Raw genomic sequence first — 24,751 nt, forward strand, 5'->3', positions numbered from 1 at the left:
AAGGATCTTCTAACTTCTAGGAACTAAACATTGTGACAAATAAGAACTATTTAAATTGTGACCAGTTCAGATATTCCAAATATTCAAAGCTCTACAGAACAGGCGGCTGCCGCACATTTCCTGTCTTTGAAAAGTTTTTACATCAAATTCACCACCCACGTTGTGATGCAGATTCATTCCTTAGAGCAACAGAAGCTCTTTCCTGGCACTGTGGTTACAGCGTTCTTCACATAAAAAAATATTAATGTGCTTTCTCCAGTTTCCTGAAAATCAGACTACATAATGCACTGTACTGGTAAGGCTTCAAGTTGAAAACTTCCCTTTATTACAGAACTGAACCCCTGTGGTGCTCAGGTGTGCTGTGAGCCTTCAGGAGCAGGGTTTAGCACTCTTTTTTGGCCACAGAGCATCTGTGGGATTCTTATTTCTTGGCCTATTTGAGGAGTGTTGCTCCACTCTGTTACGGAGATGCTTTCAAATATTCTTTTTGCATATAAAGTCAGTTAAATCTCAACGTTGTATGGTAATCACACCTCATTTAACAACCAGTGGGAATGCCTCCAGCCAACCGTCTCATCTTCCTAGAGGAACTGTGTGGCTACGTCCCACCTGAAGCGTCTCTATCACATGACAATTCTCAGGTGGGGCAGGAGCATGTTTGTAGTTTGAAAAGCATCAGGCATCACCATTTTACTTCCTTTTATGGCCTTTAGGTGCTGCATGGCATTCCCAACGGATGATCAAATCATAATTTTTATTCAGCCCTAATATTTTAAGCTGTTTCCAACCTTCTATAATAAACCCCAGCCTATAAACAAATCTCTGCAGAGCTTTTGAATGCATTTTGGCAAGCTGTCTTGCTAGGTTAAAGGGTGTAACATTTCTTAGTGGCTGCTGTGTAGACAAAGAGCACTCTTCTCCACGTGTGCTGAAATCCCCTGGAGCCACTGTGAACAGTGTCTTCAGAGTGGAAGGGTAGAGAATACCTCGTGTTCTGCTCCCACTATGTTTTTTCCCAAGAACTAAGTACAAAGTTAAAAAGAAATTATGCTTCTGTTCTTATTATGCTGCTATAATATGTACTTTTTTTTCTCAATTTCCAGAGAGAATTTATCCAGTTCTGTAAAACTTTGTACAGTATGTTCCATGAAGACCCAGAAGAAAATGACCTGTATCAAGCCATCGCCACAGTGACCACTTTGCTGCTGCAGATTGGGGAGGTGGGGCAGCGGGGCAGCAGCTCTGGAAGCTGCTCCCAGGAAGGCGGGGAGGAGCTGCAGGCTTCGGCTCCTTCTCCCGAGCAGGACTCGGTTTTCGCCGACGCTGACACAGGGAAGGGTCCCCAGGAGCCCCCGGCATTTCCTGAAGAGGCCCAAGGGGGCTGGACTGTCTCCCTTGAACATATTTTAGCTTCACTTCTGACTGAACAGTCGTTAGTGAACTTTTTTGAAAAGCCACTGGACATTAAATCCAAACTTGAAAATGCCAAGATCAATCAGTACAGCCTCAAAACCACTGAAATGAGCCGCCAATCACAGCCCGAACTCAAGCTGAGCGATCTGTAGCCGGACAGCAGTGTGCCGAGCCCAGCCCACCATACCAAAGCACAGACCAGGTTCGTGGGTCGTCAGCCCATAAATCCAGATTTGTCTAATTCATTGAGTACACTTTACAAGCTGGGTGTCTGGGTAAGCAACCCGCCGGCACAACTGTGGCCAGGTAAGTGATGCAACCCTCCAGCGCTCGAGAGTGCAGCTGGATACTGTCAGCGCTAGAGGGCGCCCAACATCGCTTCCCTCGATGCCGTGACTTGCAGTCAGATTTGCTGAAATGGGTACTTCTGCTGTGACGCTGGTATGATTTTGTTCTCGGATGGAATACAAGAAAGTCAGATGTATGATACTGACCCAGAGACCAGCCCAAGCTCTCAGTTTTCACTTGAATGGGAGGGATCAAGAATCAAGTTCACTTTCAAGATTTAAGAGCCACTATCTGTGCAATTGTATTTGGCTTTTTTTGCACTAATTTCGTTTCAATGCTGGTAATTGAAACCATTTTAATATATTTGGTTGTATTCACTTTGTGTCCTTCCAAAAATGTGTACACAAACCATGCTTTCAATGTTGGCCTGAGTTTTTTAATAAGAAATTTTTGTATTGACTTGGTCTGTTTATATCTTACTTCCGTGTCTAAGGTCTGGACTGTGCCAGTGACCGGATAAGCTGGAGCCGTACCCCCCACCCCATGTTCTGGGCGAAGAGCACACTAGCGCCATCAACGGGGCTTCAAAAAGGGACCGCTTTATGTCTCTTCATTCACGCCAGGGGTGTGAACGCTGATGAAACCTGTGCGTTCAGGCGGGAACTGAATTTAGCAGATTTTGTTAGCGACCTTTAAAAAGGGTTACCCCTGAGCTTTAGCTCCATGTAAACCAGGACTAAAACTACCTCGCTGGGCCACGACAAGTAAGTGAGCTGAACAGTACAGTACAGAAGTTACAAGCATAACCTGGTTACCCCAGCAAAAGCCAGTTAATTTACATGACTGTCCTATACCCTCTGACAAGTACACTCCACACAGAGGCAGAATCGTCAGGACACACTACCGACTAGGTTTGTTAACTAAATATCAAAAATGGCAATTAAACTATTTTCCATAAACTTACATATAGAACTTACCTTAGGACTAACAAAACATGCACATAAAACTTCAGGGGCTGCAGAAAAGGGGCACGGTATTTAGGATTTGGGAACTACTTTAAGACATACTAACTAGAAAAGGACAATCAAGGTGCAAAGGTGGTTCTAGAGCTTTATTTATGACACTCAGCAGTTAGTTCTCATCCACATTAACTGTCTGTAGATCTGCAAGAGAAGTGACACCCAGTCAACTTCCATGTCCAAGTCCACCCTTTCACACCCAGGGGGGACCCGGTGTGCCCCCCCCTCCCCTGGGCCGCGGCACAACCTACAGAGGGCTTACTGATTACGCCTGTTACGCCCCCGCTGGAAAGGTGCCAGGCATATGGGTGCACAGTATTTGTTGAACAGATGGATTCAGGTTATAAAAGGGCTAAAGATGTTTTTCTAATCTAAACAGCTTTGTGGGATGAAGTAAAACTTACTTTTGAATGTGGTGACAGGTACATAGGTAACCAATGTATAGAGCTTGTTTGGTGAATCTTCGTCTTCATTCCGTTTTCTGGACAATCGCACACGGATACGGTATGGGACGTTCCTGAAAGACAGAAAAGCGTCACCAGCTGTGCCCACACACCCTGCCCCTACGCCTGGAACCCACTTCCTACTCTTCCCTTTGTTCTAATCCGACCAACCAGCCACTTCAAGTGCGTATCAGTCCCTGGAAAATAAGCACACGCCCAGGTGGACAGTCAGTGCTGCCATCTCAGGATGCACCTGTCTCAACAGGCAGCCCCACGGACAGGCAACCTCTGCAGAAACGTAGGCACAGCACGCGCAATCTCCTCCTTCCATCACCAACCTGCAAGTCTTGCTTATGGCATTTGTTAAATTTAAATTTGGAGCAACACCAGAAACTGCAGGCTACACGGAACGTGTTAAAACGTTCTAGTTCCCCACCTGGTGCACACAGGCCTCCTCCTAGCTCCCCCCGACCCCTCAGCAGTACTACAGCTGGCTGCTTCTTGCATGATCCGAGGACAGGGGTGCCCCGAAACTTCTCCCAACTCATGCGACACCACTCCTCCCCTATCTCACCTGCAGCTCTGTTAGACACGTCTCCCCTACATGCCCGCCCACTGCAGGGTCGAATCTCAGGTTCCTGTCACCCCATCTAACTCCAATATTAAAATGCCACCCAGATGCAGACAGCCTCCTACCCCTCACATCATCGAGTCCCCGCCAGTGCCACCCTCTTTAATTGGTCCCCACTTCCACACTGGCTGCTCACAAGTTGGGTTTCTCAACCTTGGCGCTACTGGACAATTCTGCGTGAGGGCGCCTTGTGCACTGCAGTGTTTAGCAGAATCTTTGGCCTGTACCCACCCCCAACTAGTGACAACCAAAAATGCCCCCTACAACTCTGCATGTAAAATTGCCTACGGTTGAAAACCACTGCTACAATGGCTTCCCTGCAAGTCTACAGGTCAACCCAAACTTCCTGCCATTACCTATAGGACCCTGCACAGCTCTCCCTCCCCACTCACACACTCTACTCCACCACCACCAGCCTGTTCCCAGGTCACCCCGAGTTTGTTCTGTGTGACACTCTTACCAGACCCTCACACTATGGCGTCTTCATCTTGGGTCTCGGTTCAAACACCAGGTCACAGGGCGCCCTGCAGCTGCTAGCCCACCCTGAGTCACTGTCACAGTTAATACTTCCACGGGCATTAGCCAACTACTGAGCTTATACAGACTGTGCCGAGTGAGCTGGCTGAGTGAGTGACACTGTAACACGGATAACCTGAGTACCTTATTCCTTTGGCCCAGACAGCTTTGTTGAGCCTGGTGTCAATGCGCACATCTGGAGTTCCCATCTCCTTCATGGCAAACTTCCGGATTTCTTTGAGCGCCCGAGGCGCACGCTTCTTGAAACCCCTGAGATTAAGCACAAATAGATGAATACAAAATTAAATGAAATACGCAACACAGTACGTCCTATCTTCATAAAACAAATCTAAACTAAACCTTGACCAAGGCAGTAACAATCTCTTTTCCCACCAATATTTAATGCACAGCAACTGATACAATATGGGGCACCGAAGATGCACAATCTGCTTTCAATAACAGAACAAGGACTCTGTGTATGATCCTTAAGAATTGCTAATATACACACTGGCCAGCCCTTTCGTAAAACAAAAACATGCCCAAGCTATAATATCATTGGCCGAGGACAGTATAATCAAAAGATCGATGTTAGAATAAGCTTGACAATATAGTACACAATACCAAAGTAAATACTCTGTCCTCAGATCAAAATAGAATTAGATTATTTGCTACATCTTAAGACACAGGCATGTTTTTGGCAATCATTCAATATTAAAGCTTCATCATTAACTTGGTCTATGCTTAATGAGCAGGAGCCTGAAATGTACCAATTTCCTCTCAAGAAACAGGATGAGAACTGTTAATTCTAAGGCCCTTTTGGCCTGTGTCAGGCAATATCACTAATTTCAAGTCTGTTCCAAATCTGAGTCAGGTACTATTAACCTGCTGTTTAGATGAGGATACGTAAATCCTTTGAATTTCATGCTTTCTATTAAATACTAAATGTGGAAAAAAAAAAAAACCCACCTTACTACAGGCTGAAATGGTCAAACATTTGGATAAGTGAAAATCGTTCCAAGTGGAGCAGAGACCAAAGTTTAAAAAGGTGTCCCACCACCCCAAGACTCTGTGGGCGAAGGGGCCACACCGATAATCCACCGGTGGACCCAGCCCACAGTGCCTGGCATACAACAGGTGCTCCATGCTTTTTGTTAGAAGCAAACCTCGTGAAATCCAGTAAAAGTAACACCCAGAGCCCGCCAGTTGGTCCTGCTCTAAAACCCTCAGTGGCCTCCACACCCTCTACCCCACCCCGCAGCCCAGCTCATTTTGCCCCTTCTGATACCATGTCTCCTTCTGCTCTACCCTCACCAGCCTCCTGGAACCCATCAAGCAAGCGTGCCTGGTTCACCTATTTAACCATCTAGAAAGAAAAGGCTGTAAACTGCAGTTGGCATAACCGAGAAAATCCCATTTCCCACATAGTTCACATGGGTGACACAGGAACACATGGATGGTATCGAGAGCTACAGAGAAAAAGGAACCAGGGAAGAGACAGCATCAGGGAAAGGGCCGCAGGGTTAACTGAGATGCTCAGAGCCAAAGGTGACAAGGAAGTGCTGAGCTACCTACAAGAACAGCACTAATGCGGGGGAAGTAAAAAAAAACAAACCGCTACCTGAATCAGGTACACACCCTGTATGATTAAAAAGTTAAGTGGTCGAGCCACCTTTAAGCACAGCAGGAACTAGGGCTTCTAAATTGAGTAAGATGGGAGACCCATGGAGGAGGTGAGAAAAGACCAGGTGTTTGGGGGTGGAGGAGGGAACCAGGAGCAGGAGCTGCTACCTGGAAGCATTCAGGAGAACCGGGCAGGACCAGGGCAGGACCAGGGCAGGACCAGGGCAGTAAGACGATGAAGGCAGAGTCCAGAAGACAGGCTCATTTGCCACATTTTCCAAAACTGGCTCCCCCAGAAGCCTCATTATTCCATCTCACGTTTCTAGGCACTAATCTCTGAGCATTACATTTTAAACCCTTGTGAATGAAAAATACTGCAAACTATGTAAGTAAACAAAAAATGCTGAAACCATCAAGCCGTCAGCAGCTGCCGCCAACCCCCAGTGAAGACAAGCCTGCAGCCCAGCCTTTGCAGGCAGACACAATGGTGCACCCCGAGTAAGAAAGGACAGGACACTAGCCCTAGATAGTTAGGTGCTTGTCAAAGGAATGAATTCAATGAGCCCAAATGCTTGCCTCCTCCCATACATAGAAAAAGTGCTAAATTCTTTTACTTGAGATGCCTGGGTTTTCTTGGTTAACAAGTAATCTTTTAATGTTCCAACTACCTGGTCTTTGTTGTAAAGCTCCTATGTATCCTAGCCCCTCCCCTACCTCTTCGGAGCAGTCCCTCAGAGCGATCTGAGAGGCTGTCATCCCGGCTCGAGTCCTCCCACCAAATAAAATGTAACTCAACTTTTAGGCTGTGCATTTCAGTCGACACCCTGTAAACCTATCTATAGGGCCCTTGGAATACAGACTCGAGCTCTTAAGGAAAAAATGCCTAATTTCTAGATAGCTAGCCTCTAGACGACCAGAAAGACCTCAGAGTGACAACCAGACCCACGGTTTCGGGAGCGCCACCAGGGAGGCAAAGGCGGACCGCAGGGATACTCACACTCCGTGGATGCGCTTGTGAATGTTGATAGTGTATTCTCTGGTCACCACCTCGTTGATGGCGGACCGGCCCTTCTTCTTCTCACCACCCTTCTTTGCGGGAGCCATCTACACCGAACGACACGGACGCTCAGAGCGCAGCGGGCAAACCCAAGGTAAATCCTCCCTCCTGGGCCTCACACAGCCGCTCTCGGGATGCTTCCGGGGGCAGAGGGTCCGGCCAGGCCGCTGAAGCTCTAGGTGTTGGCAAAGCCAAGACGGCCACTCCGCGGCCCAAGCGTCCGCGCCCCTTGGCCGCCCCCACCCCGGAACCCCCGCAGCCCCGGCTCCCCTCAGCCTGGCCACTCTCCCTCCCCGGCTCCCGGAGCCCTTAAACGCAGCGCAGATTCGCGTGCTCCCGGAACGTGGAGCCCCGGGCCGGCTCAGGAGAGAGCCCCCTACCCCGGTTAGCACAACCCGCAGCTAGGATGGAGCCAGATTCCTCTAGCCGGGAGCCAGCACCCATACTTACTCCGCCGGGCCCAAGTTGGAAAGGAAGGGTGCAAAGGATTGTGGGAGGAGGAAAGCAGCGTCGCAAGTACAAATTCCGGGTCGCCTGTAGGCGGGCGGAAGGGGCGGGGCAGAGGAAAAGAGGCGAGGCTGTGACGTAACTGGCGCGCGCCGGGGGAAAAGGGAGCGGCCTCGGGGGCGGGGCCTGGGCGGTCAGCGGCCGCGCGCTTCGTCGGCGCTGTTGGCGCTCTCGGCGCCCGGCGTCCCGCGCGCGAACGAGGGGCGGAGGGACTTGCGGTCTGAGGAAATCCGAACCCAGGTGGATGGAAGCAGGAGCGGGGAGAGAAGATGCTCTTGCTTTTCCCATCCGCTCCTTGATTCGGTCAACGCTGACATCACCTGTGCGCCCGGCTGCGGTCCCGAGATGACGGACAGCTTCGCTGGAGACGCTCACGTCGGGCAGGGCGTTGTCACTGCCCCAACCGTGGAGCCTCCCGAGGGGGCTGTGATCCAGCCCCGGGGCTGGGGTGGCGGCTGGGCTCGGGGCGAAGACGGGGGCAGAGGAGAGGTCTGGCATGAGGATTTTGAACTTAAAATCGACAGTTGATAACTAACTGCATTAGATAATTTAGGAGACAGTCGACAAAATCACATTAGGAAAGTACTGTATATAATGTATTCTATTGAAGAAATCAGTGTAATTTAATGATCTTAAAGAAATACATGTTTTCTGTGCTATATAGTAGCACAGGGAACTATATTCAATGGCTTGTACTAACTTGTAATGAAAAAGAATATGTATATATGTGTAACAATCACTATGCTCTACACCAGAAACTAATACAACATTGTAAATCAAAAAGTTTTTTTTAAAGGAATGCATGTTTTTAGCTTTATCATAACAAAGTGGCCCAATTGTAGCAATAGAAGCAGCACTTTTACCCAATACGTGGTTGTAACATAACTTGTAAATGAACAGGGAGGAATCTGATGCCAGCAGGTCAGGTGTGAGTAGACAGACCATGTGGCCAAGTCCCGGATCCCTGTGCCAAATCCACGGGTTAACAACTCTGGACCTTTAGTCTACCAGTCAGAAACCGCGTTCTATTTTGGAGGCAGCATAGGTCTGGTAAGATCCTTAAACCTAGGGTGGTGTGAAGTGTTTATTTGGTGAATTATTGAAACCCTAGGATGGTATGTTAAAACTGGAACACGGAGGTGTGAGAATGAGCTGGAGTAAAATACAAAACAAAGTGAAATCTGTGATGTTCACATCTTACAGCCAGTTTTGATGTAAAGATAATCCAGTTTTCTAATTATATTTTGTGGGTCCTTTTAGAACTTTTAAGAAAGCTTCTGTATTGAGACTTTAAATTCTTACAAATATTATTTGTAATCTCTTCGTTGGGGAAATTTTTTTGTCAATTCCTAAATAGTGACTCATTTGTTGTTTAAGTAGTAGATGATTAATAAGGGAAATGCAGACTAATGGTTAAAAGAATGCTAATTGATACATTTATAAGATTAATAAATTGGATATTAAATGACTTACAGTTAGTGGTGACTGTGTCTTTCCATGTACAAAATCCCCTCTGACAGAAGTGAATTTACCAGCATGGAGGATAAAGATTTTCAGTTTGTGTTGATGGTCACGACTCCACTGAAATAAATTGGGAAGTACAGATGGTTTTAAAGGAAACTGAGTTACATACTGAATTAAATAGAGGACCTTTTAAGTGTGCATAACTGGATACTGGCTATTTAGGCAAAAATCCTAAAAGGAGATTTTCTTTTTTTCTTTCTAATGAGCTTCCCCCCGACCCCCGCCCCAGAAAACTAAAGCTTTTTCATAGATACCATAAAGCTGTATATTTCAGCTCCTTAATCTTATGCTTACAGAAATACGCTAAAGTTTATACTGGTGCATATACACAATGTATGAAGTTCATATGTGTGTGTCCAAAAAAGCCACATATGGCATTTATCTGGAGGATCCAAATTAGTTATTTCTCTAGGTTATTAATGACTGACTTTAAAACCTTCAGGCGTCACATAAAGAGAGAAAATTTTGTACCGAACACCCACATCAGATTATCTAGGCAAGAATACAACATGTCATGGCTTAGAATAACCTCATAGTTGACCAGTTCACCATGTTGCCTGTGTAAAACAAAAATTTTAAATTAATTTAGTGGCTATTAGTTGCCATTAGAGACAGAAGATTCTACATTTTAGCCGAATTAAAATATTCCAAAAACTTGGTGTATTCCAGAGTTCACCTTTCAGTCACTTCTTGTGAGCCAAGACTTTATAGTTTTCCAAGTAGAAAGGTCATGTTTTTCCCGGAAACAGAACAGGGTTGCAAAACAGTCTTTTAATGAGCAAAATTAAATGAATCAAAAGCTTAGGGATTAAACTTCCCCTGATGTTATGCGGGTTTAAAGAAATATTACCAATAAGTTTTCTGAGTTTATTCAGACTCTGAGTGTGTGTCAGATTTAAGCAATACTAAAATTAGCAGCATGACACATTCCACCCTCTTCTAATGGCTTTCAGCTAGAAAATTCTACAACTATGCTGTTTCCATTAAAAAAATCGTTCTACTTAGAAGTGCAGGTTCTGACAGCTGATTAAAGTACAATTTCTTTTACAGAAAAGTCAGATCTATAAGCCTTTGAATTTTCAAAAGAGTTAAGTTACAAAATAGTTAATCCAGCTTTATGCAGACTTTTTATTTTGAAAAGAGGGTTCATTTCTGTTTCCTTTAAAGAGTAAATGATTGTAACACATGTCAAATAGTTAGACTTACCTTTTTTTCCCCAGGAATATAGCAATTGTGTGAAAAAGAAAACTCCTTTGATGTATTTAGGACAGCCTCTTAGGCCATCCAAAACGGATGCTGGCCAGAGTATGGAGAGGAGAGGAGCCTTCCCTGTTTTACAGGGAGGCAGGTAGAAGCGCAGAGCTACACCGATGGAGCAAGGAAAGGAACTTCATTCTCTCGAGCCAACGCTTGCAGAAAGGAATTTGCTGAGCATGGCCGTCTCAGTGATGCTCAATCCATGTGCTGGGGCACCCTCACAGCAGCGTGCCGAAGCCTCATGGGGAGGGGGCATGTCTGCAGGTGGCAGATGCTGCTGCCTTGTCTCACCCTTCACGGACTCTGAATGCTTCGGTGGACAATGCCTTAGTCACCTCCACAGATTACCTTTGTCTCTAAGGTGGCACTGTTTCCAGGAACCTTGTAAGTTTGTCTTCCTGTCATTTCTACAGTGAACCATTGGTTTTTTTCTGGCAGGAAACCCAATAGGCTGATGTACATGGTGCAGTTCAAACCACCAAAAGGTTGCTTGCTCCACCTTTTCCATGTCTTTGATTATCCTTAGAAACGTCTTGGAATTTAAACAAAAAAGTTTACTGATGAAAAGCTGTGTGTATGTGTATATAACAAGGGACAGAAATTACCTCCAGAAGAAATCGTACAAATTTGTTAATTTATTACAAAATGTCCACTCACAGAAATACACAAGAAAACTTTTGTACTTTTATATTTGGGAAAGGAATGGGTGTCTCAGATACAAAATAATTTACACATAATCCATACAATTTTTATTTTATATAGAAATAGGTCATTATTACAACAGCTGTACAGGTCACTACACTTCATCTTATAATTACATAAAATCTTTTCTTTAGAAACATCTCAACATAACAAAACATACAAAAGAAGCAAAGTGCATTTTGAAAAGGAAAATCCAATCCTCGGTCTTATCAAGAAAGATATGTAGAAAGATGCAGCATTCTCACTCAAAGGGCCAGCACGTGGTGGGTGCTCTCGGGGGACCTGCCGAATCCACAGACCTGTCTGGCTCTAAAAATCTCCCCCCTTTACTGTCCTTGAGTCCTCAACAGAATTCGGGAACGTCGGCTGCGTGATTGTGCTTTGCTCTGAGTCCGCCTTTGTAGTTGCAATCACCGAAGTAAACAGGAAACAGTCCAGTGTCATATTCAGGGGGCAAAAATCACCAGAACAGTGTGGGGTGAAGAGCCTCATTCCACTGGGGTTTAGTCGGAGGGGGTGGGGCTGCAGCCTAGTTAACAGACCAGCTTTGCTATCTGGTGAGCTGTTTTCGTTACTAGGGTCTCCAAATGAAGTCCTGAGACCTTCTTAGTTTTAAAAATGGAAAGTGCCTAAGTTATCTCTTTGTGCAGCTGTGCAAATTAAAACAAAAACAATCATTTAAAAATAATGGAAAATCCTCTCTACTCTCTCCCTTCAACTGATCTCTGACCCAGTGCTTCTCGAACGCAAAGGAAAGAGGATGAAGAGAGTGAAGGCCGACGAGCACGCGCGGACGGGCCACAGAGGCTGGACCAGCGCGCTCGCGGCGGACGCAGGAGACGCGCCACCGCTAAGGGGAACCGGGTCACGCGCTCCCACGGGGCACTCGGGTCCCGTCCAGCTATGGCTGTAGTGTGGCCGCGAAGCCAGGGCCAAGGGAGACACGGCCAGTGCTCCTGATCACTCCCCACTTACCGGCCGCTGTGCCTGGAGACGGTCACCGTCCCGGAGCTCTGAAATGCACGCGGTTTGCACAAAAGCCCAGGCTGTCCTTTCAACTCCTCTCCCAACTCCGTGGCCACCTCCCCCTCGTCCGTCCATTGGTTAAAGCTGATGTGACCCGACTGACACTACCGGGGTGGCTGCTGGAGGCCTGAGGACTCAGACAGGCTGCTGACCCTTCGGGGAGGGCGCGCGGGCGGGGGCGGCTGGTAGCCCAGGGTCCCCGGCTGTTGCGAGTAGGTGGAGAGGAGGAGCGAGTCCTGCTGTTCGCTGTGCAGAGAGGTTGGCGCCTGCACCTGGAGGGAAAGGAGAGGGCTCCCGTGGAGGTTCTGCGCTTCAGCCACTCCTCACCTGAACGGCTGGGGCGCTGATGCAGGTGTGCGCAGATTAAAGGACCATCCTCCACCAGGGACGGGGGTCTGGGGAGGGCCTTGTGGAGGGGCAGGGGGAGGCAGCTGAGGCTCTGCCAGGTGGGTGTGATTCTGAAGCCCAGCTCTCGGCCTGCACTAGGGGTTCCTCCTCGCCAAGCGGGTGGGGACTAGGCTGCGGGAAGCGGTTTTCCGAACACATGCACGCGATCTCCAGGCAGCCTGCATGTTTTTGGATGTTGGAACCTGAGGCCACAGGTTCCATAGCACACACCATATGAGACATTACTCACACTATATATACATAGACTTTATAAACTTGGAGCATTCGAAACTTTAGAAACTAGAAAGATTCAAATGAGAGTCTGTCTGGGGCTTATTTCGATCCCGAAGGCTGGAACCCGGTTGCGGGCCGGGGAGCATGCGCAGTCAGGCCGGGGCCGGGGGCTGGCCCTGCCTCCCCCTCCCCGCCCGCGGGCCCGCGCCCACCTGCAGGAAGTGCGGCGGCTGCTGCTGGGCCTGGGCGGGCTTCAGGGGCGACGGCTGGGAGGTGGGGAAGGTGGGGTGAAGCACGGCCTGCCTCATCAGCAGGACGGGGGTCGAGGCGCTGCTGCTGGTGGTGTGCACGTCGGGGTTCTGAAACACAGCCTGGCTCTGTGCATATCTGGTTCCAAGTGGAAGAAGAAAGCAGACCCTTATCAATGAGCTATTGACATGACACCAACAGCACGGGCAACAGAAGGAAAAACTGTCTAGACTTCACCACAATGAAACACTGCTGTGCATCAGAGGACACTGTTCGTGCCGTGAAAAGGCTGCCTGCAAAGTATTTGCAAATCATATCTCCACTAAGGGACTGCTATCCAGAATATAATTACAATTCCTACAACTCAGCAACCACAACTAATTCAAACAACCTGAGTCAGACATGGGCAAAGGGCTCGAACTGACATTTCTGTAAAGAAAAGATACAAATGGCCAAGAAGCACAGCAAGCGATGCTCAGCATCACTAGATGAGGGAAACGGAAATCAAGCAAAAGGAGGAACACTTTACACCCATGACAACGCTCTTACGGAAACCCCAGAATGTAACAAGTGCTGGTGAGGATGTGGAGAAACTGGAACTCTTGTGCACCGTTGGTGGGAATGTAAAATGGTACAGCCGCTGTGCAAAACAGGATGGGGGCTCCTCAAAAGAATTAAACTCAGCATTACCATACGATCCAGCAATTCCAATTCTGGGTACATGCCCCAAAGAGGTAAAAGAAGAGACTAAAACAGGTATTTATACATCCATGATAATGGGCAAATTATTTACAACAGCCAAAAAGTGTAAGCAACCCAAGTGTCTGTCGATGGATGATGGATAAACAAAATGCAATCTATACACACAGTGGAATATTATGCAGCCTTAGAAAGGAAGGAAATTCTGACACAGGCTACATTGTGGGTGAACCTTATACTGGGTGAAATAAGCCAGTCACAACATACAGATACTGTATGATTCCACTTAGATGAGATTCCCTAGAGGAGTCAAATTCAGAGAGACAGAAAGTAGAAGCGTGGTTGCCAGGGGCTGGGGGCAGAGGGAACAGGGAATTAGTGTTTAACGGGGACAGTCTGAGATGAAAAAGTTCTGGAGATGGACAGTGGTGATGGTTGCACAACGATGTGAATGTATCTAGTGCCACCGAACCATACACTTCAAAGTAGTTAAAATGGCAAATTTTATGTCACGTATAGTCTACCACAATAATTTTTTTTTTTAAAAGAAAGAGTAGTTGGTGGTAACGGTCCAATAACAAGGGGCAGAGAAAGGCCATTTGGGGAAGCTCTAGAGGAACACAGACCAGAAACAGATATTTAAAGACACTACAGAGAAGTCCATACTTTTTAGAAATGTTTTATCTCTATTTGGGTCATTTGTAACAGGCACTGGGGGATTCCAGAATTCCCCTGACGGGGCCTCTGTGTATGTGGGAGACAGGGTCTGACACACCCTGGAAGATGGAGGGTTAGGTCATGTCTGGAAGAGATGGTGGGGAGACAGATTGACCGAAAATAGCAATTTAGAGTTCGCAGAGGAAAGAATTTCCATTTTTGCCTAGTTCACTGCATTTTAAGCATCTCTGGAAAGTGATGTAACAAGATTCTTTGTTTCCACTTATTTGGATCACTTAGAACAGTCTAAAACCCAGACCAACACCCCTCCCACTCCCCCACCCACCCCTCGCTTGATTGAGTAGCCTCAGAATTTAACGGTGGTTTCCCACAATGCACAGCGCCCCCCTCAAAATCATAGGATTTTCACCGATGTAGGTACAGACCCTGACTCTCAGAGATGCTCAGGAACCATGCCCGGTTACTATTATTACTGGCTGAAGGAGGAAGGGGACAGCCCCGGGGTGGGAGGGCTGTGAGCCCTCTGCACGAGGCACCCAGGCCTCATTAGCTACACTGTCCGTGAACTTCTGACACAATGTGAACCAGTGAAAACGGGAAAACGATGTCTGCTTCATCACAGAGGGCTAGAAAGTATTTTCCAGTAGCTTTTCATGTATTCACTCCCATGTCTCCAGTAACCTTTGTCACTAGTAATTAAACAGCTAAGCCAAGCTGCTTCTTCACCTGCGGGTTGAAGGTGAAGAGTCGCGAGAGGAGAGAAGGGGGTGTGTCTGGGAGGCGGGAAGGCCCCACATCCCAGAGTGTCAGAGCCACAGGCAAAGCACCAGAACCACAGAGCAGGTGGGGAGGGTGTAGCTCAGTGGTAAAGCATGTGCTTCACACGCACGGGGTCCTGGGTTCAGTCCCTCGTACCTCCATTAAAAAAAAAGAAAAAGAAAAGAAAAAAAAGAAAAAGAAAAGAAAAGAAAAAAAAAAGAAAGAAAGAAAAAAAGGAAAACAAAAAAGAAAGTAAAAGAAAAAAAAAGAAAATACTAGAATTCAGAACCGCAGAGCAGGCGAGTTCAGTGTGTCTGTGGAATCTGCCAGCATCTGCTGGTCACCTGGACTGTGGGAGGGTCCTCAGGGAGGGGGACAAGACTCCACTGACCTGGGATATCCCCAGTGACATCAGAAGATGGTGACAAACTTGGGATGTAATGAATTGCTTCCCTCGGGTCCTGTCCTAAGCATGGGATGCTGACACAGAGCTTTCTCTTCTTCCATGAGAAATGGAGAAAGAAAAGCTAAGAGGAGTCCTTTCAAAGGGTGTGGGCACACTCGGACCCTGCCTACAGTGCCAGGCTCACAGGTGCGCCATTGGTCCAAGCAGGTCCTGCTGCCTGAGACCACTCAGTGTGGCACTCTGCCTCCCCTCTGCCCCCCGGGCCACCTACTTGACTGGCCGTCCAGTCCTGCCGGCCTCTGAGGGCTGCCTCGCGTCACAGGACCCCGGCATCATGGGCTGGATGGGCTGACTCAGCAGTAGCCTTTGAGCGGAGGAAGAGAACATGGGAAACTTGGATCAGTACCACGGCTGCAGACCTGCCGGCTGACGGCAGCCCCTGCCCAGCTGGCTGAGCCCTTTCTGGCTGACCCTAATCCCCATGGGACCTGCCCTGTTCTCAGAGGGCCCTGAATGCACCAGGCCACGTCCTCCGGCCACCAGGACCCCGGCCCTCTCCTGCTGCTGCGTTAGGTGAGATCAGCTGCAGACACTTTGGAGTCTAAGGGTCTGAACTCTGCCTCCACCTACAGCAGAGTGGAGAGCCAAGCTGAACGGTGTTAAGACGACGGCTCGGTTATCTGTTCAACGAGGACAGTCTCCAGACCTGAGCTGCCGGTCGTGGCTGAAGTCCGGGCTAGGCTGGCACTGGCTGGCGTCCTGGGAGGCGGAAGCAGGCGTGGTCAGGCTCAGAGCTGGCGGGAGCGTGGCGGTGGCGCTGCTGAAGGGGGGCGTCAGGCTGGTCCCTGCGGGGCCGCTTCCCTGCACCATCTGCGAGCTCCTCATTGGCTTCGGACCCTGCGGCAACCATTGGAACAAGAAAGGTAAACCTTTGACTCAACTCGGCTGTCCCCTCTTCGGAACCTCTTTCTTTTACCCGTCTTGGCCTTCTCACTAACTTCGGACCCACTGGCTGTTGACTGAGTTATTTTGATCTTGTGACTGTCTTTCCCTTTGGATTGTAAGCATCTCAAGGCTTCTGTAAATCCCCTGGGGGTAGGGCAGTGCCAGGCAAATGTGCATTGAACAGAACTTCTTTCGTCTTCACAAATTCCACTCCTGACAGGTGGATCTCCCTGCTGTCTCTCTAACTCACCAGGCCTACTCCTGCCTCAGGGCCTTTGCACTTACTCTAAGTGGAATGCTTTTCCCCCTGGTACTATTCTCTCATCTGCTCAGTTCTTTGCTCAGATACTGCCTTGGCCCACTGGAAACTCCAGCCCTCCCCCAGCGTCAGAAATCATAAGTGAATAGGCTTATATTTGCTTCTTTTTTAAAAGTCCTTATTTCATCTTTGTTTTTTTGGGGGGGGACGAATATTTATTTTTATTTATTTTATGTATTATTATTTTCAATGGAGGTACTGGGGATTGAACCCAGGACCTCATGCTAGGCATGCACTCTGCCACTGAGCTATACCCTCCCCCTATATTTGCTTTTGCTTTTTGGGTTTTCCACTCTGTTTCACTGACTCCATTCACTCGATGGCACCACCTCGTTTTAATTCTCAGAGCTTTTACAAACTCTTTCAACACAGAGAGTGTAAATCCTTCCTCAGCTTTTTCTTTTCCAAAATGTTCTTGGCTAGTCTCCTCCAATAATTTTCCTATTGACCTTGAGACCCAAAAGGCTTGCATTTTAAAGTCAAACCCTTAAATCTGGGTGATGACGGGTAAATTCTCTTACATACGGACTTCTCCACATTTTATTGCATGTTATCTGTTACAGCCCCTGCTAGACTAGAAGCTTCTTGGGGCCAAGGACAGTGCTTATCCATCTGTGCTCCCCTGGGGGCTGGGGAGTAACAGGAGACCAGTGGATATTACTGAATCTATGATTATGCATGTGAATATAAGGGGCTTCAGAAGAGGCTGCATCTAGACTTCCAGTCTGTGATTGTCCAGAAGTGGGGTCTCAGGACTTCTCAACTGCATTGGATTCAAGTGCCATTGACGGGCAGATGACCCTGTCAGACCATAGGGTCACTGCTGGCTTGGAGTAAGTGGTAACGGCTATGAGGGAAGGGCTGGACAGGGAATCTGGGGGACCAGGAGGAGCTTGGTGACCCTGGGGAAAGGGACAATGAACAGAAGTGGGTAAGCATGTTCTTATGCTGATAATTGTTAAAACCAGGAGTCAGTGATGGGGACTGAGGACTCAAATGTGGGGACATAATGCTGTGAGCGTGAGTGTCTGGGATGGCCAAGTCCACCTCCAGCTCAGCTCAGGATCAAAGCTGAAGGTTTCAGCTGCATGATGCCTTTCAGGTATTTTCACATATGGATAAAAGAAGAAAAGCAATAGAACTTGGGGCTTTGAAGTGACATAAAGAAAGGATCCCCTCCCCTCATCACATCATCTGGCCCTGAGGGGTCTCCAATTCATGAAGACAGGTCTGCTGGAGGCGACAACTGAGTCTGGCGATAAGCACCTTTACCTGGGTTGATATCACACTGGATTCTCTGAGCAAGTGCTGGCTTGTGACCTGGGCAGAGGCCATCTGCCCTGGAAGCTGAGGGCTGGCCGCGAGCTGGGGCTGGGGGCCTGGGCCCGGCCTCTGCTGGAGCTGCCGCTGAGCCTCTGGCCGCTGGGCGCCGCTGAAGCTCAGGGACACAGCTGGCTGCTGCAGAAACATCTGGGAACAGAAGAGGAATGCCTCTAAGGCTAGGATCACGGTGCCTTCCCAGGTCTGTACCTTCTCTTGTACGCCCCGTCCATCCATAGCAAGAGGTCGGCTTTCTCACTCTAACCTGCCTAGGAAGGTTCATGCACATGACATGGGGACTCTGAGCCCCAGAGATGCTGCCAGCACAGGGCCAGGCCCTGAGAGGGGCAGGAGGTCGGAGAGACACCGACCCCACCCTCAAGAAGCTTCTGGTCTGGCGCCTGAGGTCTCATGGTGTGGAAGGTGCTGAGACCCGGACCGTCTATATGTGCCTTGATGTGCTGGTTCAGCCTGGGCTGACCTGTTTATGGCTCCTAGTGTAATTTGCACTTTTGCAAAAAAATCATTACTCAAACTAAATAACATTTATTTTTCTGGTAGGATACAATTTACCTTCTGATTAGAGTTCAAATAAATGCAACCTTTGTTTATGACAGTCAGTAAAACCTAGCTGAAATCAGACACACTTTAGTTCAGATTCCAGCCCCACCACATCCTAGTGGTATGACCTCGGGCAATCATCATAACTTCTCAAAGCCGTAGTTTCCTCACTAATAAAACAGTGACATTAGCAGCCATACCTTATCAAGGATTAAATGGGGCTTATGCTGAGATATAACACTAAGTGCTCAACACGTGTTAGGTAGTAACAATAATGCTTAAAATGAAAAAAGGGAGATTTTTGCTCTCTGGCCTCTCTGGGCATATAAAAACTATCTGAGAAATGAATGAATGAATGAATGGGTAAATACATGAGTGAATAAACACATAAATGAAGCTTTTGCTCAATGAAGGGAAACTTTCCCCTCGTGATATGTCAGACACTGCTTGGTCTGCTACTCTGTCCCATGGATGTATGCTCTCTGAGGGTAGAAACATGCCCTGTTTATCTCTGCATCTTCACAGTGCCTAACCAAGTGCCTTGTACATAACGGGTGTCTGCCAGATGGGTGGATGGATGGAAGGATGGGTGGATGGGATGGATGGGTGGGTGGACAGATGGGTGGGTAGATGGATGGAGGGAAGGGTGGAAGGATGGGTGGGTAGGTGGGTGGGTGAATGGATGGAGAGAAAGATGGATGAAAGAACCAATCAATAGCGTTTGCCATTGCCGCAGGTGTTCTTCTAGGTATTTCTCTGAGTTACCAGCAGAGGGCGTGGATGCTTGCAAAAATAAATGAAGAGGCAGCCTCCCATGGACTGCAGGGTGTGACAGCTTTATGACTGCATCTGGGTGCAAACACAACACCCTGAGAACCTCTTTCTTATAACCCAATATTTTTTGGGAAAAAAAATATACATAGCAAGCATCTCAGGCACACATAGTCTCAGTGAAAGCTCCCAGTCAGTCGGTCAATGGAGCAGGTAGGAAAGGCTATACTGAAGTGGGGATAAAGGACTTTGGGGGCAGGGGATGTGCTGTCCTGCACATCCACGTCTCTGCTTTGGCAACAGTAACGTAAAATTGTAGGGCTTAAGAAGATGACTTAACAGGGCTCTGGGATCAGTTTTCTAGAAAGCATGAGAAAAACAGTTCATTAATTCAAGTGGAAAAAGTGCACGTGAGGGGGGAGGGTGTAGCTCAGTGGTAGAGCGCATGCTTAGCATGCACAAGGTCCTGGGTTCAATCCCCAGCACCTCCTCTAAAAATAAATAAGCCTAATTACCCCCCCTCCGCCAAAATTAAATAATTTTAAAAAAGGTTTTTTAAGAGTTTAAAAAAAAAAAGAAAGAAAAAGTCATCAGAGAAAACAACACTTCTTAATTTTCCAGAACCAACAACTCTATACTCATGCGTGGTTTTTCATGATTCTTATACGCTCAGCTTCACACATGCTTGTTATTACAGAGCATTTCAGAAGCACACAAAACAGACATTGTATAATCTGTGAAACCTGCGTAGGCTTCAGCAATTACCCACATTTCAGTCTTCTCATTTAATCCATCTCCCCTACTTTTTGTGGGGGGGCTGAGTGGAGTAATTTTTACTTGCTTATTCTTCATGCTTGAATCACAAATGTTTTTTCAAACATCACATTTGGCCTAATCATTTTACACTTGATCTTAGCCAAAAGGCCGAGAAGTGATGGCCTAATCATTTTAGAATGTATTTCTTTCAATCCTTAAACTTGCAAAAACGCACGAAGAAAGACTCCTTGAGGGGTCATTCTCCAATGTGACTATCTGTGGATCTCCACGTTCTTTGGAAAATTCCACTGCAAAGATAAGGTCACAGGGATGAAAACAGGGGAGGACCGCACTGGAGGCCTCGTTCCCGTGCCGTCCCTTACAAAACTCAGGCACTAGACTTGGGGGTTAACAAAATGCACTGTCACGAGAGAGAGAATTAATAACCCTTCACGCCAAAGAGTGAAAGAGATAGCCTCATGTCCCTGTTGTTTTAATTCTGCTTTAATGTTGAAAATAGAGAAGACCGGGCTCTGAGGAGGATGTTCAGCCGCCTACCTTGCTTTTAGCAGTTTCTGGCTCAATTCCCCCTTCCTGTTAGTATAAAAATTCCATTCAAGTAATTGGAGTCAGGAGTTCCCCCGACCGGACCCTGGATCAGTGAGAAAATATTACCACTGGGAAAGAATAAGTAACAAGGGACTGCCACCTTGATGACTCCAAGTCTTTCCACATAAACGCTGCCCTCTTCTTCCTCGGCAGTTTGGGGGTGTCGCTAAGGCTAAGGGGGAGCGCAGGCTGTGGGCATGGCCGGGATGGTCCCAGCGGCACCGCGCAGGTGCACCTGTGAGGCTGGCGGGAGGTGTGGTGGCCTGGCTGGGCTCGTCCACCTTAAGGGAGGGGAGGGACCCCACTGAGAGGGCTCTGCAGGGCGTGAGCGCCTGGAAAGCCCACCAGGAGCACCTGTGGGGGCCTAGGGAGGCTGGATGGCCGGCTCCAGGGCACCCAACACCCCCACACCATCTTTGTTCAGGGCTCAGGGCTGCGTGTCTCCCCTGCAGGGGATTGGAATGTTAACCACTCTCAGGGTGAACTCCAAGGTTGGCTACATTTACCATCAAAGACTGGGTCAAAAAAACACCCTTTGGAAGAAAAATTGTCCTGGACTGATTTAAGCAAAACTTGGTAAAAGTAATTTATCCTTGAAAGATAGATATATAAATATTTTATATAATATATAAAGTCCTCCAAAAAGAATCTCTCTAAAGGATTCAAAGAAGTGACATCTGGGGGTGGGGGTCATGTTAAAACCTGCTGCTGTCCGCACGCAGAGTGCTGAAATGGGTATGTTGCAGTGGGGGGTGGCCTGGAGTTGCCAGGGTGCCGACCTCCAGCCCCAGCTCCTCCACCACCCCCGGGAGGTTCAGGGTGCACATATCATTTCCCACATCTCCCTCCTCCCTCCAAGCATGCTTTGGAGGAGAGGAAAGAGCAGAGCTGCTTCCCTCTCGCTGTCAGCATCCTGGGCTAGGTGTTCAGGTGCCGGGGAGCTTATAACCCCATAGGAGGGAGGCTGGGGTCAGTGCAGGGCGACCAGACACATGAATGAAGGAGCAGGTGATACAGGAAACACGTGCCCAACAAAGTGAGGGGTGAGGGAAGAGGATGTCATGCGAATTTCACATTTGGCCTGGAGCTGCGGATGGGGGAGGTGGGATTCACTCCTCGCACTTCATTGGTGGAGGTTCCGACATGTTTAGTAGGCAGGGCTCAGTAAGGCAGCACAGAGAGACTCTGGAGGAAGTCCTGCCTGCCCTGAAAGGATGGATGAGGACACATCAGAGAGACAGAGAGTGACGGGGAGGACAGAGCCTGGGGGCCACTGGCCCGGGAGGGGGCATCACCTGGACGTTGGAGTCCTGGACCAGGCAGAGCTGCTCCTGGATCTTGTGGAGTTCTTCCTGCTGCCACCGGATGTTGGCTTGCAGGATCCGGGTCCGCTGCTCCAGCTGGTCTTTGATGGTCTGGAACATGCTGAGCTGTGCTGAAAACTTGAAGGGGGGGTGGTCAAAAAACATAAGCAGGTGAGAGAGTTATTTCAGCCTTGCAGACAGATGTTGCTGCTGTTCTGAGCCGCCCTGCCCGCTTTCATTTCCGGTCCCTTACCCACCATTTTCAGCTTCCCTAATGAGTGACCCACTGCTGGGAGCTTGCCAGGGAGCAGGGGCTCTGGATGAGAGCTGGGTGTCCCTGGGGTCCCCGTGTGAGCTTTACTCAGGCCCACGGGAATCTGCAGGTCTAATTAATTGCACTGTAGTCTGGGAAGGCCACAGAATCGGGACATGATTTTGTAAGCAGTGCAGTGCTTACCAACTGATATTCCAAATTTGGTTAGACGTAGATGGACACATGGCTTTGGAGAGGAATATCAAAAGCAGGGTATCAGAGAGCCCCCCCTCCCTATTTTTCCCTCTCATCTAGGGCATGACAATTTGCATGTGACAGCTTCACATGGGATTTTGGATGCTATCATTATCCTAAATCTGCTCCTGGCAAGCAGGGCTCTTCTGGAACAATTCACAAACAAGCTTAAATTAAATGTATTCTAAACCCTCCTGGGACTGCAGAACCCTTATCAACTATCCTACACTCTCCCCCAGGCGCATTTGCGGCTATGGACTTGGAAATCTGTACAAAAAAGAACTAAGAAGACCAGTACTCAGCTAACACTTGCCCCAAGGGTAATGCTGGCAGAGGTGACCTGCATGAGGGGCACCGATATCTGTTGTGCACTGGAGCACACGAGTCCCTTCCTTCCACCACGTAACGCCTTCCTTGGACGCAGGGTGGAGGCTGGCTTTAGGACAGTCTCCCAGGTGATCTCTGCCCTGGGTCACCTGTCTAACTCGCCAAGGGACTTTTCTGGCAGGAAACGTGTGGCGAGTGGGGAGCATGAGAGGGGAGGTAAGGCTGGCACTCTTGCTCTGGGCAATTTGGGGGACTGTTGATGACTCCCGTTTATTGAGGAAAGGAAGTTGGCTGGACTGGGATTTTTGCTCTTTTCTCCTCCCCCTCATCCTCCTCCCTCCCTCTCTCTCTTTTTTTTTAAAACAGTGACTTAACCTGCACTCCCTCCCTCTCTATTCCAACAATCTCCCTAGACTGGTTCTTGCCCCTTGTCTTTTGCAAACACTTCCAGAGATGGTCTCTTTCCCTCTGCCCTGTGACCTCCCATCCATGGAAATGCAGGGAGACTGGGAGAGTTTAGAAAACAGACAGGATAAACTGGAGGATGGAATAGCTGATGGCATTTTTGGAGCAGCAAAAGCAGCAGCAGCACCAGTGAGAACCACAGGGGCAGATGCAGCCGCCTGTGGGGACCCATCCACACTCGGCAGTCACCGCCCCAGGCCCGCAGAGGCGGGACGCGCGACTCAGAGAGGCTGTGACTCGCTCCCGGGCCGTGGTTGGGTGGCGGTGGGGCCACAACACGAACCAAGTATCTCAGGAGGTGGGTGACGCCAAGAGGTTTGTGAGCAGCACCTCCCTGCCCCTCCAAATTCCACCCCGATCAGAGCGGCTTTGACATCAGACTTCATTTAAAATTTCTGCTGCTAAACACGAGCTTAGAAATACCTGCGCTATACCAGTTTGCATCACAGAGGTCTCAGTCAGGATCTCCCGAATCAAAGCACTCAGCTGGGATTTTGAGAGAGAATTTGATTGAGAGAAAATAGCTCTATCAGGTATTAAATTATAATAACAGAACCCAGAAGTTTCTGTGGCGGGTTCTACAAAGTCAGGAAATGTTCAAGCTACGACGTCCACGTCCAGGACAGGATGCGCTGGGCTGCCCACTGGCTCCCAAGGGGAACAGCGATGGGGCTGGGCGGTCAGCAAGGGGCCAGCGTCGCGCTTCGTAAGTGTTGGTGACTTCTAGTATTATTCTGGTTTTCTCAAAGCATTCCAGGTCCCCCACATTTGGTCTCTGTATTCTTAATCAAGGCCTTTTTGATGAAGAGTTTTACCTCAACACACCAGGAAGCAGAGCCACCAGGTATACCCCAGATGTCAGATTTTATTTTTCCCCCCTTTCTTTGGCAGGATGCTACGGGAATAACCTTGGTGAGAAGAAAGAGAGAAAACTGTAGATTCTCATCATTTCACAGGAGTAGGTATGAAACAAACTGTCTGATTTGAAAGGCCAGCGTTACACAAGAAGGTCTTAAAGAATATGGTTATCAGTAAGTATAGTATGCCTAATGGGCCAAGAACTGTTACTGCTAATTAAAATGAGGTTCAATAAATGAAAAATCCAAAAGGGCCATAATCACAGCATGACTTAGTATAAAGCAAAGAAATTCTTTGCTAGGCAAGACCCGAAAGTTGAAGGAATTCTTAATTCACGTGCCTTGGATTGAAGAAGTTATTCATTTCATGCCAAAACTGCCCTGGAAATTTGGAGAGAAAAAAAAAATTCTTCTTCTTCTTTTTTTTTTTTCTAATGAGGGTAAATATAGATTATTTTAATTAATCGACTCTGGATGGATAGCTTTTGTATCCTTACTCAATCCTAACTCTATCAAGAAGCACGTGCTAGCCTGTGTCTTTCTTATTAACGCGAGGTCGTTGTTAATGGGATGTGTTTTCCAAGAGTTTTCATC

At 48.1% G+C, this 24,751-nt stretch overlaps 3 protein-coding genes and 1 long non-coding RNA gene across 12 annotated transcripts in view; 2 read left to right on the forward strand and 2 right to left on the reverse strand.

Annotated features, from left to right (window-relative positions):
- TBC1D8 (TBC1 domain family member 8) overlaps positions 1-2,160 on the forward strand; it is a 96,927-nt gene extending 94,767 nt beyond the window's left edge. For 5 of the 6 annotated variants that reach the window (XM_074354754.1, XM_074354755.1, XM_074354756.1 and 2 more), the window contains one exon: positions 1,104-2,160. In XM_074354754.1, coding sequence (XP_074210855.1) covers positions 1,104-1,565 — 462 coding nt within the window. In that variant the 3' untranslated portion in view covers positions 1,566-2,160. Of the gene's footprint in view, positions 1-20; positions 296-1,103 lie in introns of all 6 variants that reach the window. The other variant, XR_012503076.1, reaches the window with a different exon arrangement.
- Positions 2,161-2,797: 637 nt separating this feature from the next.
- The window catches only part of RPL31 (ribosomal protein L31), a 311,150-nt gene continuing 289,196 nt past the window's right edge, over positions 2,798-24,751 (reverse strand). Inside the window, exons 1-5 of one of the 2 annotated variants that reach the window (XM_074354759.1) lie at positions 7,438-7,480; positions 6,928-7,034; positions 4,455-4,580; positions 3,125-3,237; positions 2,798-2,864 (exon numbers count right to left, since the gene is read on the reverse strand). In XM_074354759.1, coding sequence (XP_074210860.1) covers positions 2,833-2,864; positions 3,125-3,237; positions 4,455-4,580; positions 6,928-7,034 — 378 coding nt within the window. In that variant the 5' untranslated portion in view covers positions 7,438-7,480 and the 3' untranslated portion in view covers positions 2,798-2,832. Of the gene's footprint in view, positions 2,865-3,124; positions 3,238-4,454; positions 4,581-6,927; positions 7,035-7,437; positions 7,481-24,751 lie in introns of those variants that run through there. The other variant, XM_074354760.1, reaches the window with a different exon arrangement.
- On the forward strand, positions 5,475-8,962 carry LOC141575480 (uncharacterized). Its single transcript, XR_012503078.1, has 2 exons — positions 5,475-5,937; positions 6,825-8,962. It is a non-coding gene; the product is annotated as an uncharacterized LOC141575480 (long non-coding RNA).
- The window catches only part of NPAS2 (neuronal PAS domain protein 2), a 264,189-nt gene continuing 250,330 nt past the window's right edge, over positions 10,893-24,751 (reverse strand). For 2 of the 3 annotated variants that reach the window (XM_074354714.1, XM_074354713.1), the window contains 6 exons: positions 21,992-22,138; positions 17,946-18,149; positions 16,122-16,312; positions 15,687-15,779; positions 12,837-13,011; positions 10,893-12,275 (listed from right to left, as the gene is read on the reverse strand). In XM_074354714.1, the coding sequence (XP_074210815.1) occupies positions 12,108-12,275; positions 12,837-13,011; positions 15,687-15,779; positions 16,122-16,312; positions 17,946-18,149; positions 21,992-22,138 (978 nt within the window). In that variant the 3' untranslated portion in view covers positions 10,893-12,107. The remainder of the gene's footprint in view (positions 12,276-12,836; positions 13,012-15,686; positions 15,780-16,121; positions 16,313-17,945; positions 18,150-21,991; positions 22,139-24,751) is intronic. The other variant, XM_074354715.1, reaches the window with a different exon arrangement.

The sequence above is a fragment of the Camelus bactrianus genome, chromosome 28 (assembly GCF_048773025.1).
Source record: "Camelus bactrianus isolate YW-2024 breed Bactrian camel chromosome 28, ASM4877302v1, whole genome shotgun sequence".
NCBI classification, from domain to species: domain Eukaryota; kingdom Metazoa; phylum Chordata; class Mammalia; order Artiodactyla; family Camelidae; genus Camelus; species Camelus bactrianus.